The sequence below is a fragment of the Paralichthys olivaceus genome, chromosome 5, assembly GCF_024713975.1.
Source record: "Paralichthys olivaceus isolate ysfri-2021 chromosome 5, ASM2471397v2, whole genome shotgun sequence".
NCBI lineage: Eukaryota > Metazoa > Chordata > Actinopteri > Pleuronectiformes > Paralichthyidae > Paralichthys > Paralichthys olivaceus.
In genome coordinates this window covers 12,123,355-12,138,327 of record NC_091097.1, presented here as the reverse complement: position 1 = coordinate 12,138,327, position 14,973 = coordinate 12,123,355, and the positions used below count along the sequence as shown (strand labels likewise).

At 41.2% G+C, this 14,973-nt stretch overlaps 1 protein-coding gene across 5 annotated transcripts in view; it reads right to left on the bottom strand.

Moving 5' to 3' along the window:
* The window catches only part of baiap2a (BAR/IMD domain containing adaptor protein 2a), a 49,957-nt gene that overhangs the window by 19,833 nt on the left and 15,151 nt on the right, over positions 1-14,973 (bottom strand). For all 5 annotated transcript variants that reach the window (XM_020094567.2, XM_020094565.2, XM_020094566.2 and 2 more), the window contains exons 3-5: positions 14,658-14,744; positions 1,985-2,046; positions 676-747 (exon numbers count right to left, since the gene is read on the bottom strand). In XM_020094567.2, coding sequence (XP_019950126.1) covers positions 676-747; positions 1,985-2,046; positions 14,658-14,744 — 221 coding nt within the window. The remainder of the gene's footprint in view (positions 1-675; positions 748-1,984; positions 2,047-14,657; positions 14,745-14,973) is intronic.

The following is a 14,973-nucleotide window of genomic DNA, read 5'->3' as shown; positions in this document are numbered from 1 at the left end:
GAAACATCTCCCTCATCTTTTGCATATCACTTTATGCAGAGAGCACACATTTGGCAGATGTGCATAGAGTCAAAGTTGACACAGAGATGGTTCTCATTATAATGCTCATGGTTATAACTCAATATGACAGCGTTTGATTTTATCCATTCGTCTTCTTTGTGATGTCAAGTCCTGTTTCTGTGTATCGGTAAATGCAAAGGTGCGTGAGCAGCAGCTTGTAACGTGGTCCTTCCACAATACAATACAATGTATGGCAATATCATCCCATCCCCCAAAACAACGCACACAGTGCTGCTCTACACTGAGGCTACAGCCCACTCATTCTAAAGATATCACATGTAGACCAGCTCCACAATTCTTACACATACACTCAAACATATTCTCCAGAAGGGGGTTATTATAAATCTGTCTTCCCTTGACGGGTGAGTAGACGTGAAATGGTATTTCAAAACACCCCCACCCCCCACCCCCCGCCCCCCGCAGAAACATCCTCTAATTGACTTTGATCGAGATGTTAACACACATAGTTTTGCCTTCACCTCCGTTATCAGTCTACACTTAAAAGATTTGAGGGAACATAACATAAATGATTAAAATGAGCTGAAAACTTGGAGTGTGCTTATTGGATGGAGGCTGTCCTAGGGTTTTGGAAAGCAGAACCAATCGGATACTCACAGTCAGATAACGAGCGTCCAGCTCCACCTTCTTCTCCAGCTCGGAGAGCAGCTCGTTGTGGAAGGATTTCAACTGGGGAGAAAGCACAGGAGCAGCTCAATAACACGCTGATGATATTCATGTCGATGGTGAAGAAAAATCAGAAGCTTCCATCTGAGTAAAGAACACCACATTAAGTTATTCACAATAGATCAACAAGCTATTTAATACCATGATACGTATACATGTGACCAACAGTCCTGCCTGTGAGGCCTCTCTCAGCTTGTAGATCACTGTTAGTGATTCAGTGCTATCTAACACAATATGTAGTCACTAGATTGTAAACTAGACCAATATAATAATAATAATAATGATAATAATAAGACATGAGTATAGTACATTAAATATGTGATCCTCTGACAATCACTTTTTTATCCGTCGAGGAGGTTCCATTTTTCATCTAAATTTGTTTGTTTGTTCGTTTGCATGATTATACAAAAACTGCTCGACTGATTCCCATGACACTTTGTGGAGCGGTGGTGCATGACCCAAGGAGGAACCCTTTAAATGTTGCTGCAAATCAGGATCAGGAGGGGCAAGATTTTTTGAAGAACCATGCATGTTTAGGGGACTGATATTATATATATAGTGTGTGCAATTTGGTGCAGATCCAAATAAAAAAATCGAGTGAATTAAAATGTGATATTGGAGACTGTTGGGCCTGGGGAGGCATTGTTATTATACTGGTGTTAAGATTGTGACTGATTGTTGTATACTGATATCAATTCCTAATCTTTGCTGTTTTATTTCTTTTAATTCATTGAATGTAGGCGGTTTTGACATGCAACATCAATGTATCTATTTTAACTACATTGATATGATATTGATTGTAACAGCAAACACAAAGTGAACGCTAAGCTAAAAGTGTATATCGATTGTGGAACTTAAACAATCACATTACCCAGAATGCCACACTGTTCAATTAACCCCTTCGACTTCCCTAGCTGCCTCCTGAGTTTGCAGTTTGGATTTATAAGGGGTCAGCGTGTCTGCTCGTTCAATAAGAGTTCATGTTGGTTTAATTGCCATGTTTCCATGTACTGCCCCGAGGATCTCCAGAGATCTGTGTCGAGGCTGGGCAGCTTTATTAAGCAGCGTCGTGAGACAAGGCCGCAACAGCCAAAGTAGAATATATTATTGTTTTAATAGCTTGTCATTGTGTCGTAAGATAAATATTGCATTATAGGACATTTTGCATTTCCATCGCATTAGACAATGTTGCTCTGTTAAACTGTAAAACTAAAAACCCCTTTGAGCTTAGAATACCAACCATCTCCTCGAGCTGCACTTGGATCTGTCTGTGGACCTCAGCCATCTGGAACAGCACATCCCCTGCACAGAGAGGGAAAGGAGAGGGAGAACACACATCAACAACACTCAAAAGCGCGACCATTTTCTACTGCAGAGGAACAGAGAGGAGAAAGGTAGGAGACGAGAGAGAAGAAGAAATGAGAAAAGCAAAGAGAGACCCCAGCGTGCAATGCTCATGCAGTATAACACGAGACACGCAAACATACAGGACGAGTGATTTGTAACTAGGACAATGAGGAACAAGATGAAAGTTTGTTTTTTTTGGCACAAGATAACAGGAAAGCAAGAAAATTAAATGGCGAGTGAAGAAAAATTAGGGAAAACAAGAGAAACTGAGGGAAACAAAATTGGGAAAATGAAATTCTTCAAGCGTGTAAGTAATGATGTCTCGTGGAGATCAAACACATCCCCTCTCTTTCTTTGTTTAATTTTAATGTCAGGCAATGTGACTTATAGAGCCAAGAAAAAAAAAAGAAAACCAAAAACAACTCAAAGTTTAAAGTCTGAACATAAAAGGGAGAAGACGAGGTAATAACCAAAAGGGAAGAGATAAGGAGGGTCATGCAGCTAGTGAGTGTTTGATTTTCATATACCTACAGGCTGCCTCTTCTGAATGTGCAGTGCATTGTCAAGAAAAGGAACAGAAAGAGCTACATTGAGCGAAAGACACATATACACAGAGACCAGCATGAGATCTACATGTACAGAAGAATGAGACACAGACATTTCCCAGACCAAAAGATCCAAAGCCCCTTAGATTTTACACCCGCTGACTTCTGACATGTAAGTTATTATGATGGAGTCTGACAAACGAAATACCTCAAGATTTTGAGACTAATGTCATGATATCACAGGAATATATAATTGTGATTTAACGTTGTAATATTACAAGGAAAAAGTTGCAGTTTAAGCAGAAAATAGTCAGAATATTATAAGAATAAGAATAAAAAAAGGTTTTAAGAATAACCACTCCAACCCCATGTGGTTCTTTCTTTAGACATTTTTTCTTTCTCTGTCCTGATATTTACAAAGCCCGAAAAGTATTTTGACATTTGTGAACGCTAAACTTACAGTAAGTATAACCATACAATATGCTCCACACTCCTTTTAACGCGGACAATAGGCTGATCTTCAGATTTTTACACTGTGAAATGACACAGCCTAAAATTACAACTCTATTCTCATGATATTATGACCATTATATTCCAATAACTATATTGCAAGTAATGGCCTACACTTATTATTAAATTTGTCATTTTAATGCAATTTTTTTCAATATCAATTTAATAGCATCTATGAAATCTGGTAAATGTTGATTAAAAGAAATCAAGACCATTGTAAAACATAATAATGCATGAAGTACGTGCTACACTGAAGTGCGCACATCAGATTTTTTTGTCCCCACACATCCACTCTTTTGGCGGCAGACCTGGAAGAGCACATCTCGACCCATCTCGAAACGAAACTTTACAGCTTTTTCCAAAGAGCTTTGGAGTGGTCTCCTTCCCAAAAGACAGCATGTACAAAAATGCAAATCGCTGCAGACACACAACACTGAAGTGACGGACGGCGAAAAAATGAAGGGGAAAAGATAAATGCAGCAAAGCAAGTTGTAGCTTTAGACCATCAGGGAGGGAAAATGCAATGTGAGCAGTAATTAACCTTGAAGAGGTGGAAAACTGTATAATTTAAAGATAAAGTGCTTTGATATTTGTGTAATTTGTTTGGTATCATTTTACTTTAACCCCATATTTAGCAATTATAAGCAGTCTATAATTAAGTTAAATAGATAGCATGTGACGCACCATAATGCAGCTGCAAGTGGATATAAAACAAGTATTTATTAATGTACAACCATAATAATGTCTACTATAACTGTGATGTTCTATCTGTTTATGCAGCATCTTTCCTTAAACGACAATATAGTGCGTCATAAATAATTTAACTGGTTTTATTAAATGTATTACTGGTTATTAATGATAAATGGAGGGTTAAACTAAAGTCACACAAAGTGAAAGATTGATTCCCAAAGAGCCAATCGCAAAGCAAGGGTTTAAATTAAATCACTAGTATGATTAATAATTTATTTTTGCTTATCAGTAAAAAGTCATTTCGACCATCTTGTCACGTGTGTGAGGTGTTTGCAGCAAAATCCAAGACTATGTTCAATCACTAAATTCAATCACTGCCCCTATGACTGCTGCAGACCCCAGGCAGACAGGCCTTTTGCTCATGATGTAACCTGGCTACACGATCTTGTGCCTCGCAGGAGCAGAGAAGCAGGCCAAAGCATCCTGTCAGTTCCCAGCAGGCCTCCTAAGCAGCTTAGAGATACTCATCCCTGATCACAGCCCTTCACGGCTTAGAAACCCTGGCATTCTGCTGGCAGCTTCAACTAGCTGGATCAATTAAATTAAGTGAGCAGCCATCACTATACCCTGCACACACACACACGGACACACGGACAGTACAGTGGCAGCAGAACAGGGTGTTTGTAAGAGGCCAGAAAGGTAAAGAATGAATGAATCAGTGACAGATCTCATCTTGTCATTTGCAGTTTCATTACTGCACAATGTGCAATGCCAAGAAAAAGAGAGAGAGAGAAAAATCACACTTTGGAGATGCAAATAGTTGCCATGGCAACTTCGATATCATATCACACACAACAACGGCAATAGAGAATTGCGCTGCAACCTTCCCGGGCAGTTAGCGGGAGAAGATTCAATCAAGAATCAATAGAGGCACGATCTGGAAAATCCAAACGTGTTGTGCAATGTTATTGTTTCACTAAGGAAATATTTGCCGGACATGACACAACCTGTGAGACTCGATGCAAGAGAACTATCAGCCTGGCAAGGATATCCGCATTCCTGGCTGAGAGTCATACGACAGTGACAAGCCCCCGAAAGTGCACGGAAACACGCAAGATACACAACCACAGACACCAGAGAATAAAGCCTCAGAGACTTGTCATTATTGTATCAATATTTCCGAGCTCACTTCAGCCGCGCCTGTGTCCCAGGCTGAGAGGAAACAATGGGTCCTTTGTTGGGAGGTGAGCTCAGGTTGATCTGCACCTGCAGCCCAGCAACAAGCAGCCACATGCCTGTTGGCTTCATACCACTGAGTCAGGGGAGGATGCATGAACGCAGCACTTTGGTGCATACGAACAGACTGTCCCCTGAAGTATGACATGAGTTTGTGTAGATGTATCGACTGCTTGTGTAACAGCAGCGATGATACACCCACACAGGTAGAGAAAAAGGAATAAAAACACTGAATAACAGAATGTGGGCTATGGAGCAGAAAAAGAAATCACATAAAAAGTGGAAGTTTGCAATGTTGAAGGGAGAGAACCAGAGAGACAGAGATGGAGGGAGGGAGGGAATGGAGGTGGATGTAGCTGCACTGAATCACTGGTGAAGGTCAAGCCGGATTCACTACGGGTTGTCATGGAAGCGGGATAATGCTAGGGTCGTTGCCATGGGAGAAGTTGCAAGATGAGGGGCAGCAGCTGCAAAGTGCTGTGTTACAAAATGCTGCTCAGAGATCTCCACCCCTCACAATCAGCTGTCATCAGCATGCCCACGTCCCTGGGGAGGAAGAAGGGAGGGGGGTCCCACCTGGGGAGTCGAGTACACAGGTATGTGTATATGTGTGCAGTGTGTGTACAGTGCAGTGATGTTAATGCCTTCCTACATGGCAAGCTCAGTCACAAGGGAAACAAACAAGGTTGAAAGTATAATGGGGCAGCGGGATAATGTGCGAAACGCAGGTAATAGCTGCGAGTCCGGGTGGCAGCGTGAGCGTGTGAAACAACAAACATGGAAGTGATGACAGTTTACAGCTTATATAGTACAACCACTTCTGCTCTGATAAGACACACACACACACACACACACACAAACATTCCGGAGGAACAGCTATTTTCCCACTTCGCTCATTCACATAACCTCTCACAGGAAGGAAACTTTTGATGTATGACATATTACTAAAATTGAAAACTCAGCCATCGCAGCTGTTCAACCTAGCAGCCTAAAATAAGCTTGTCCAGCAATGGTGTCATGCATTTAGGCCATAATGTAGGGTTTCACATGCAGGAGCACTGTACGACTGCTCAACAGGAGAGGGCCAACGTAGGGCTGACATTTATTCGACAAGGTCCCGGGTACAGGCCGTCATGCCGTGTCTGCTGGATGATGCAATGCAGTGTGTAGCAAATCAAACCCCTCTGGAATCCTGGCCTGTCTTTAAGCTGCAGCTCCACTATAGCTTCAAACACTGCACAATTTAGAACTGACAAAATTAAATAAAAAGAAATATAACAATCAGTTTTTGGACAAGTATGAAGCAGTATGTCGAACATGGCTGGAAAAAATATCATCACCAGTTGAACAGCGATAACAAAATGTTTAATTTCTAATTCAACTAAAAACGCATGCCATGAACCTTGACCACAGAATGGTTGCCGGAGCCTCATAGGAGCTGCACCTTTTGAAATTTAAAACAATTACTAAAATAAGCAGTTTACAAACAGTTACATCAAATGCTCCTGTTCAGTTACTGAAGAAGCTGAGAATAAGAACCGTTAACCAGATATTATATTGTAGTTTCTCAGCTTAATGATTTAGACAGTGGGTGCAGTACTTTGGTGATATATTGAGTTCTAACATATACTGTATGATGGCCGACATGGCTCCTCTATTTAGCTGCATTATGAGTACTAAACCCCGCCTCCTCTATGTTAATAGTTGGGATACGGACCAAATTAAAAAGAAGATCACGTCAAATATATTCCGCAAGGACATCTTCTGTCATTGTAGGTAGTTCTTGTCACATTGATGTAAGTGCAACTGCTCATTTGTCGAGTGAGATTATTTAAAAAATGTATTTGTTGTCATTCGTATCCAGGATATCCATCTTTGAAAATACAATCTAAAGTTTTAGCATAAAGCTTAAGAAAAGCACATACTGACAAACAAAAACATAAACTAAACAATTTAAAACTTTCAAGTCCATGATGTCCTGCTCTCTTATTATCTATAAGATGATAATTTTGTCTCACCCTGCAGCATGCATTTGCATTTACATTTCATATTTCATATAGTGGGCTGGTTCATTGATTATATATTAGTCATTAGAAGCATTGAGATGTAGCCGGGGATGCAGAAAGATCATGGGTGACCACACTGTGAGAATATGCAACATCAAACTCAGTGATCATGTGAAATATAAACTTGTTTTTCCCCTGATTGATGCCAGATTTCATTGAATAGCTGATGGTTCATAACTCAACAGAAACCTGCATAAGGCTGCAGCCGCAGGTTATGATTTAAACTCTCATAAAGAAATACACCTCCTGAGGGAAACTTTGATTGCTGCAGCACAAAACCCCCTTTTGATAAGCTATCGTTGTTTTTTCTTGACACTGACTGCACAAATGGTGAATCACAAGCACATTTTGCCTGATTTGACAAAGTCGGAAGGAACACTGAGGGGGAAAGGAAGAAAAAGGATGTCAAAAAGACGGGTGAGGAGTGATTTTAAAGATGATAGTTTTTTTTATTTTACCTAAAAGTACAACATTCAAAGTGAAGAAAGCTTAAAAATAAATTGAGGTAGAGAAGAAGAGCAATTTGAAGGTAAAATGTGGAGGGATGGGGAAAGTCCCTGGATAATACAGTAACTACAAGTGATGTCTAAGAAAGGAGACAACTGTGATCCCATACAACATTTGAAGTTTTAATGATAGTGCTGTTTTCTCCAAAGCTGGATAATAGAGCTCTTTGCACTTGAGTGTTGGCAATAAGGAAAACAGCAGAGTCATGCAGCTACTTGTTGAGGCATGAGATTCAAGGAGGGGCTGAGTGAAGTGTGTGTGTTATTTGATCCAGTGAGTTAGCCCTAAGAAACCAGGGTCAGTAAGGGTCTACACACACACGAGGGGGGAATGGTAAGCCCGCCTAATGTTCCACACAGCTTTCTGGGTCTATATGGTTTTCTAGCATTGTGCAGAGCCCTTAGTCATTTAATCAGGTCACACATCACGTAAAAAAACCCAAGGGCTGAAAATAATATTTTCATTTTATGCTCCATTTGAGGGGTATTTTACCTTTTACAGCCATTTTAGATGTTACTGAATTCAGTACAAATATTACAATTCTTGTCACAACATTCAGGGAAAATGTTCCTTAATATTTCATAGGCCCAATAATGTATGCATGTGTGCACAGTCACACTGGGACAAGTGTGCAGAATGACTCAAGAATCTAGATTTGAACTAATTTTAAAGTAGGCAGCTTAAAAGGATGTTGCAAATGCAGGATTAGATACATTAAAAAAAATAATAAACCCTTGGTCCTACTACTATCATATTCTGTGAGCATTGGGCATATGCAAAACAGAGCACATGCACTGTAAAGGCTCAACATTATAAAATGAGGCCTTTTCAGATATCACTCTCCCACTATGAATGACTATGGCAAGAGCTCCTGCACAGTCATTGAAAACATCTACAAAGTCAACCTCTGCATGAATCATGAGAGCAAACCACCCAAAATGTGGATGTACTGGTTTGATCACATGTTCACCTTAGCGTTGGCAATGACTCTGGTGCTTTGTGTCGTTGCACGTCAACATCACCGGTGGAGAATGTAAATTAAGTGTGTGGTTTTCTGAGTGAGTGAGAGAGAGAGAGAGAGAGAGAGAGTCATCTGTGCAGTCCTGTCCATATCACCCCAGCTGTATCTAAGCTCACCTTCAGCACATGTCACTGTCATGAACAAATGAAGGGCAATGCGAGAGTGAGAGTGTGTGTGTGTGTGTGTGTGTGTGTGTATGTGGGGGCCACTGGCTTCCCATCATGCAGTGCGCGCCTCAGAAATAGAGCAGGAGAAGGCAGGGACCCCTGGGATGGTGGCACTGAGCTAAGAAAAGAGCTCCTCTGCTCTCATTTAAACAGGGGCAGGTGCTAGAGGAGGAGAGAGGTAGGCCAGACTGAAGACAGAGAGACAGAGAGGGGGAACAGAGAGAGAGAGAGAGAGAGAGAGAGAGAGAGAAAAGAGAGAGAGATGCATGTTTACAGTATGTGTATACAGAATATCACAGGCAACACAGCATTGTAGATGTAGTTTATTTATCTAGGACATAAGTGTTAAATAGCCGCTGGTAAATTAATATCATCAGTTTGCAGCAGCCTCATTTTCCCTGTGTGAACCTTTTACTGGGAAGTTTTTTTTCTTTCTTCTCCCCAGGGGCCCTCCCCCCGGCAGCAACTCTTAAGCAACCCCTCACTTTAGTACAGTTTAGCATGGCCTCCTTTTTTTCTCCTAATGCATGTTATTTCCCATAAGACGCATCTTTGTGCTGAATCATACATGTGTGTTATTAAAACGTGGCAATTAGCAAGGTTGCAGAAGTGGATAAGAGGGGAGAGAGATATTTGATTTCCTCTGGCTGGGGAGGCTGAACTGTAAACACTTCACATTCCTGTTCAGGCTTTTCTTTTTTCATGTTTAAGCAGGCCACTGAGCTGAATGGTCAAGTCAGGGTTTATCTTATTGTTAAGGAGAGGACATGCACAGAGGAAAGCCATGTGGGATTTAACATACTGTGATGTATTATGTCTGTGCTCTGTACATGCGTGAGATTTAGGGCCAGTTCTCTGTTTACTTTCACTCGTCACACTGTGAAACACTAGCCATGTAGGACAGAACTGTGGAACACACCCAGTCGAGCAGAGAGCAGCTCAACTCTACTTCACCTGAGGACACAGAGAGAACAGGCTGATCATACCAGTGAGTCGTAAAACAGGCCTGCAGCCAGAATCCAATCCTCCCTCTGTATGGAGGGTATAATGGCAAAACTATTCTGCTGCACTAGGGTATTACACTCAACTAGGACAGACGTGATACAATCCATGGGTCTTATAAGCTAAATGTTTTATTGTTTCTGTCCAGATTACATAAAAAAAACATCTCACGTCTGCGTGCTCTGACTTTCATTCAAAAAGTGCCTTGCAGTCTAAAATACACTGACCATCAGACCCATTGCATTCTCAGCTATTCTTCTCTTAGCAAACAAGTGAGCCACACTGATGCATAATCATGACAACAAAACATTTGAGACATAATGTGAGCAAACATTTTCAATTCCACGCCGAGGCCGTTCACTGACCTTGCAAAACATGACCACCAACAATAACTTATGCACATGAGGAGGTATCACATTAATTCTAAAACATTGTTCCTGGTATTAGGCTGAGTCTTAACTGATTCAAACTAATTCTGTTTTACACTTGTTTAGATTACAGAAAAACTACTGGACCACAAAACTTGATGGTGTGGGTCAGGAAGGAGCCATGGATCTTGATGAAAAAAAATCTGTAATATAGGGGATTGATATGAGTGTGTGCAAAACTAACAAAAACAATCCAGAGCTCTCTACTGACGGCCCTTCTAGTTAGTATCTGTGTCTGTAATGTGGCTTTGGAGGAGTACACACTTAATTCTGTCATACTTGTACATTAAGAGGCCCTGGATGGTGTTATGTGTTCGTTCTTCACTGAATTGCTCTGGTAATAGCATTTTTTAAATGCCCATCCTGTTGACAGTCAAACTGTAAAATACATGAATGCAAGACAGTGGATTTACCAAATGTTTTTGATTGGTTGTTTTTCTGTCAGGAACACTGAAGAGGAAGGAGGAATGATGACGTAATTCACAATAATAAGAATTGCAGGAGGAGTTTAAACCTGGGAATTGCCTCCTCGGTAACAGGCTTGGTAAGTAAATAACGATCACAATGGAGCAGAGCTGTTTGGTAAGAACGGTCATAAATATATCCAGCCCCACAGACTATATATTTCCCGTAGTATGGTTTGAAAACCTAATGCCACTGAGGTAACAAGTGCTCACTCCTTCTACTTGAAAAAAAGGATAAACGAGGAGGAGGATGGCAGAAACAGTGGGAGAGAAGGGAAAGAGAGGGGGATGAGGGAGGAAGAGCAGGTGTGTGTGTGTGTGTCTGTTAGTGTGTGCGCATGTGTACGCATGTGTGTGTGGGTGGCAAAGTGACAGGCGATGATTAGCACAACCAGAGGAGGATATGTGGGAGGGAGTGCGTGGGAGTAGTGGGGCTGGCGTGAGAGAGAGAGAGAAAGAGACTCAGTCTCTTTAGGCAGAGATATACACAAGTGGATTAAAAGAGCACTCATACTGTATAAACATAGAGAAATAACGGGAGGTTTATGCATAGAAATAACACACAATCGTGCACGTACAACAGGGATGAACACACGGGTGCACATATAGTGCATACACAGAGGTTGGGTTCCTGTGGGAACATATTGCATTGTAAAGGAATGGATCAAGCCGCATGAGGATGTGTTGTTTATGAAACAGAAACAGAGGGCATTATTTCACGAGGTAATTTCATCCCCCGTTTTAACCATAATGACTACCTGTGTGTGTGTGTATGTGTGTGTGTGTGTGTGTGTGTGTGTGTTTGAGAAAGGCAGGAGGAAGAAAAAGGAAATGTAGTGCAGCTGCTGACTCTTAGGTGAGTAGGTGGGACCAATTGCAGCCCATCTATTACTGAGCCTCTATGGAATTAACAGGGTTTTCTAAAGAGGTGCAACAAGGGCTCCAACTCATGCACGTTCGTGTGTGAGCATGCGTTCATACTGATACACGAAAAACAAGTTGGCATTGGTCTTTTTACGATAATCAGCCAATCAACTCAACATGACATGAAGCCAAATCTGAAGTGGTAACCTTATTGCTGTATAGTCTCAGTCAGAGCTTTGAAGCTTGTGTTCACACTCATGTCCATCTTTGTCTCTGGACAACATTGTGAGGCCTGGTTTGTATTAAAATGCAAAGAAGCAAACAACAATCATCAGGACTGAGAGTGAGGGCCTCAGAGACCTGCAAGGTCCAAAGTATACCACTGCTCAATCCTCTTAATGGAGGGCAGTTATTTTTGAAACCTCCATCAATACACATGAGCTAAAGGTGAGTTAAAATGTTGGTGTGGGAAGAAAAAAATTAGAATCAATTTACAGACATCACAAGGAAACATTTTTAAAATATATATTTTAAAAATAATATTTAAAAGCTTAAATTAAATGTACAATATGTCACTGCGTCCAATAGGGGTCTCAAAATTATAACAAAAGACCTAGTTTGATGAAGGCCATAGTTAATGATGTCATGACGCAGCTTGGAATCATGGGATTTGTTGTCTTCAGCACCATTGCCAATGAAAAATCTTCCTGATACGAGTGAGGCACAAATCATGTTCACTGATGAGGTAATGTTTAAAGTTTAATTCGAATTACGCAGAAAGCAATAACGCATAATCAGGATCCATAATGAGTGACCGATACAGACAGTGGAAGGAGAAAACAGTCGTTTCACCAGGAAGTTACAGCGGCATTGTAAACAGATGCGTAAAATGGTGGTTTCCTCTGGGTTTGAACATTGTTGAAGACATTTTGGATAATATAAATACAAACGTCAACAAACTATATAATATAGGTCAAGTCGTTTTTAAACATTGTAATGAAGAACTGTCACATAATATATCTTTATATTCACATTAAGCTCAAAACAGTATCTCACATTCATTTGCTATGTGTAAACTAAGCACACAGGCTGTGGGTTGTGTGGTTAACCTCTGGTCCGCTTTTCTTCCCCTCTGTTGATATTTCTGTGCTCTCCTGCCAGTCAGACAGGAAGCTCTGAGTTCAACCCCTGCACACGGTCAGAGGAGGTCAAGGCACTGCAACGACCAGAGGGTGTGGCAAAGTCCAAAAAAACTGCTGGCTGGAAAATAAAACAGCACCCATCCTGCTGTTCCCCCTGGGAACCTTTGTGTTATGCAGGACAGCTGGTATACGCTGCACAATGAACAACCTGGGATGATACCTTTTAGGATTTTTCCTTTTTCAACCTAGGTCTGCACAAAGCCATTCAGTCTGGGCTGTAGCTTGACGAGCGCAGACAAAAAGAGACAGATATAAAGACAGAAGAGACGAGTCGTTTGACCAGGGGAATGAGTCATTTCAAATATCCAGCTTCCTCCAGGCAGGGCTTCTGAAAATGGAATCAATTTTCAGTTCCCTTATTGTGACAAAAGAGATGAGAACATCGATATACAGCACTTCCACACACACAATACTGTATATGTGCACAGCTTCCAAAACTGACATTTCTATATGTGCCAAAATAACGAGGAGCGAACTCACCTACTGGCACATACGGAAACGTTGGATAATAACTATTCTTTAAAGTAATAGGTCTCCTAACTGTAAGATCCAATGTGTTGTGTATTGGTGCAAAGAAGAGATTAGATCAGCTGTCAGTTATATCATGTATATTTTGCTCTCCTCTCACGACAAGTTCAGCTGAGGGGCGTATAGCTTGAAAGAGCTCGATACTGTGAGCCGGGCTCGGTTCAGCATGGAGTGCTGTAAAGTCTGGGATCAATGAAAAAGGGCTGCAAGAGGAAGAGATTGACATATATATATATATATATATATATATATAGAGAGAGAGAGAGAGAGAGAGAGAGAGGGCTGCTTGCTGAATAAAACATCCTGGGAGAACTTTCATGTTAGTCTCTGTCGGCTGGGCTGGAGGAAACCCAAAAAGGCTCCTTCAAATCAACAGCTACTTCCACATATATCAAGCAGTCGAAAGCACAATCAGAGCGAAGGGAATCTCTTCAAACTGGGGATGATTTCCCATGGGCTGGTCACAGCAAATACAGATACACTCTCCAGCTCCCATCACCTAGGAAACTACTCACTATGAGAGGATCAGGTGTTGTATCTCCAATTGACCTTATTATTTGTAGACACACAGACACACACAGACACACACACACACACAGACACACAGACACACACACACACACAGACACACACACACACACACACACACACACACACACACACACACACACACACACACACACACACACACACACACACACACACACACACACACACACACACACACACCTAATTGACATGACATGCCCACATCACATAAGGTGCAACACATCTGACATCTGCTATTCTGATACACTTTTCAGAATAAATACATATCGCCCTGGAAACACATCAGATTGGCAAACTCCAATAACAGCCGTATTAAAAAGGCTTTTCTAAAACCTAATCCTCATTTCAGATGACGAGTTGCAATCGTCTATACTGTTGTAAATAAATGATATTCTGCTCCCGCCTCACCGTGTACCAACAGAGCTGAGCTCACATCTCATCATCCTCACCCATGTCTATTCTCTGATGACATTTCTCCAACAAAAGAAAGTTATTTCCTCCAAGACACAATCTAACAACCCATCTAAAATGGTTCAGTAAAAATTCTAATTAAAAAAAGAAAAATGCACCTCATGCATAAGCCCACGCACTCTGAATGGCATTTGGCTTCTGCTGCCACATATTTTAACACAGAAAGTTAAGACGTGTGCGTGTATGGAGCCGTACAAAGGACTGATGGTGCTGCTGAAGGTCAGTGTGACCGAGGCCAGAGCCAAGACAGGAAAAGAGAGAAAAATCCCAAAAAATAAAAGAAAATGGAGGTTATAAGGTATATGTAAGCACTTACCCAAATCTTTGGATCCTTGACTCTCACTGGCCAGTTCACCCATTCTGACCAGAGCATCAAAGTAGCCTTTGGCAGCAAATGTCACATCTACAAGCAAAGAGAAGCAAGAAGAACAGTTTTGTTAATTGGGGCAAAGGTTACAGAAACAGTGTCCATTATGCAGTTAAGATTTGTGTAAACTCCATTGACAGTTTTCTGGCCAGTGATGCTTGAACATGCTCACTCCTCTTCTTTCACAGCTTCTCACCACACAATAGAAATTAAAGGAAGCAGTAATGTTTCCACATTCAGTAATTACTCAACATCATCTCGTTGT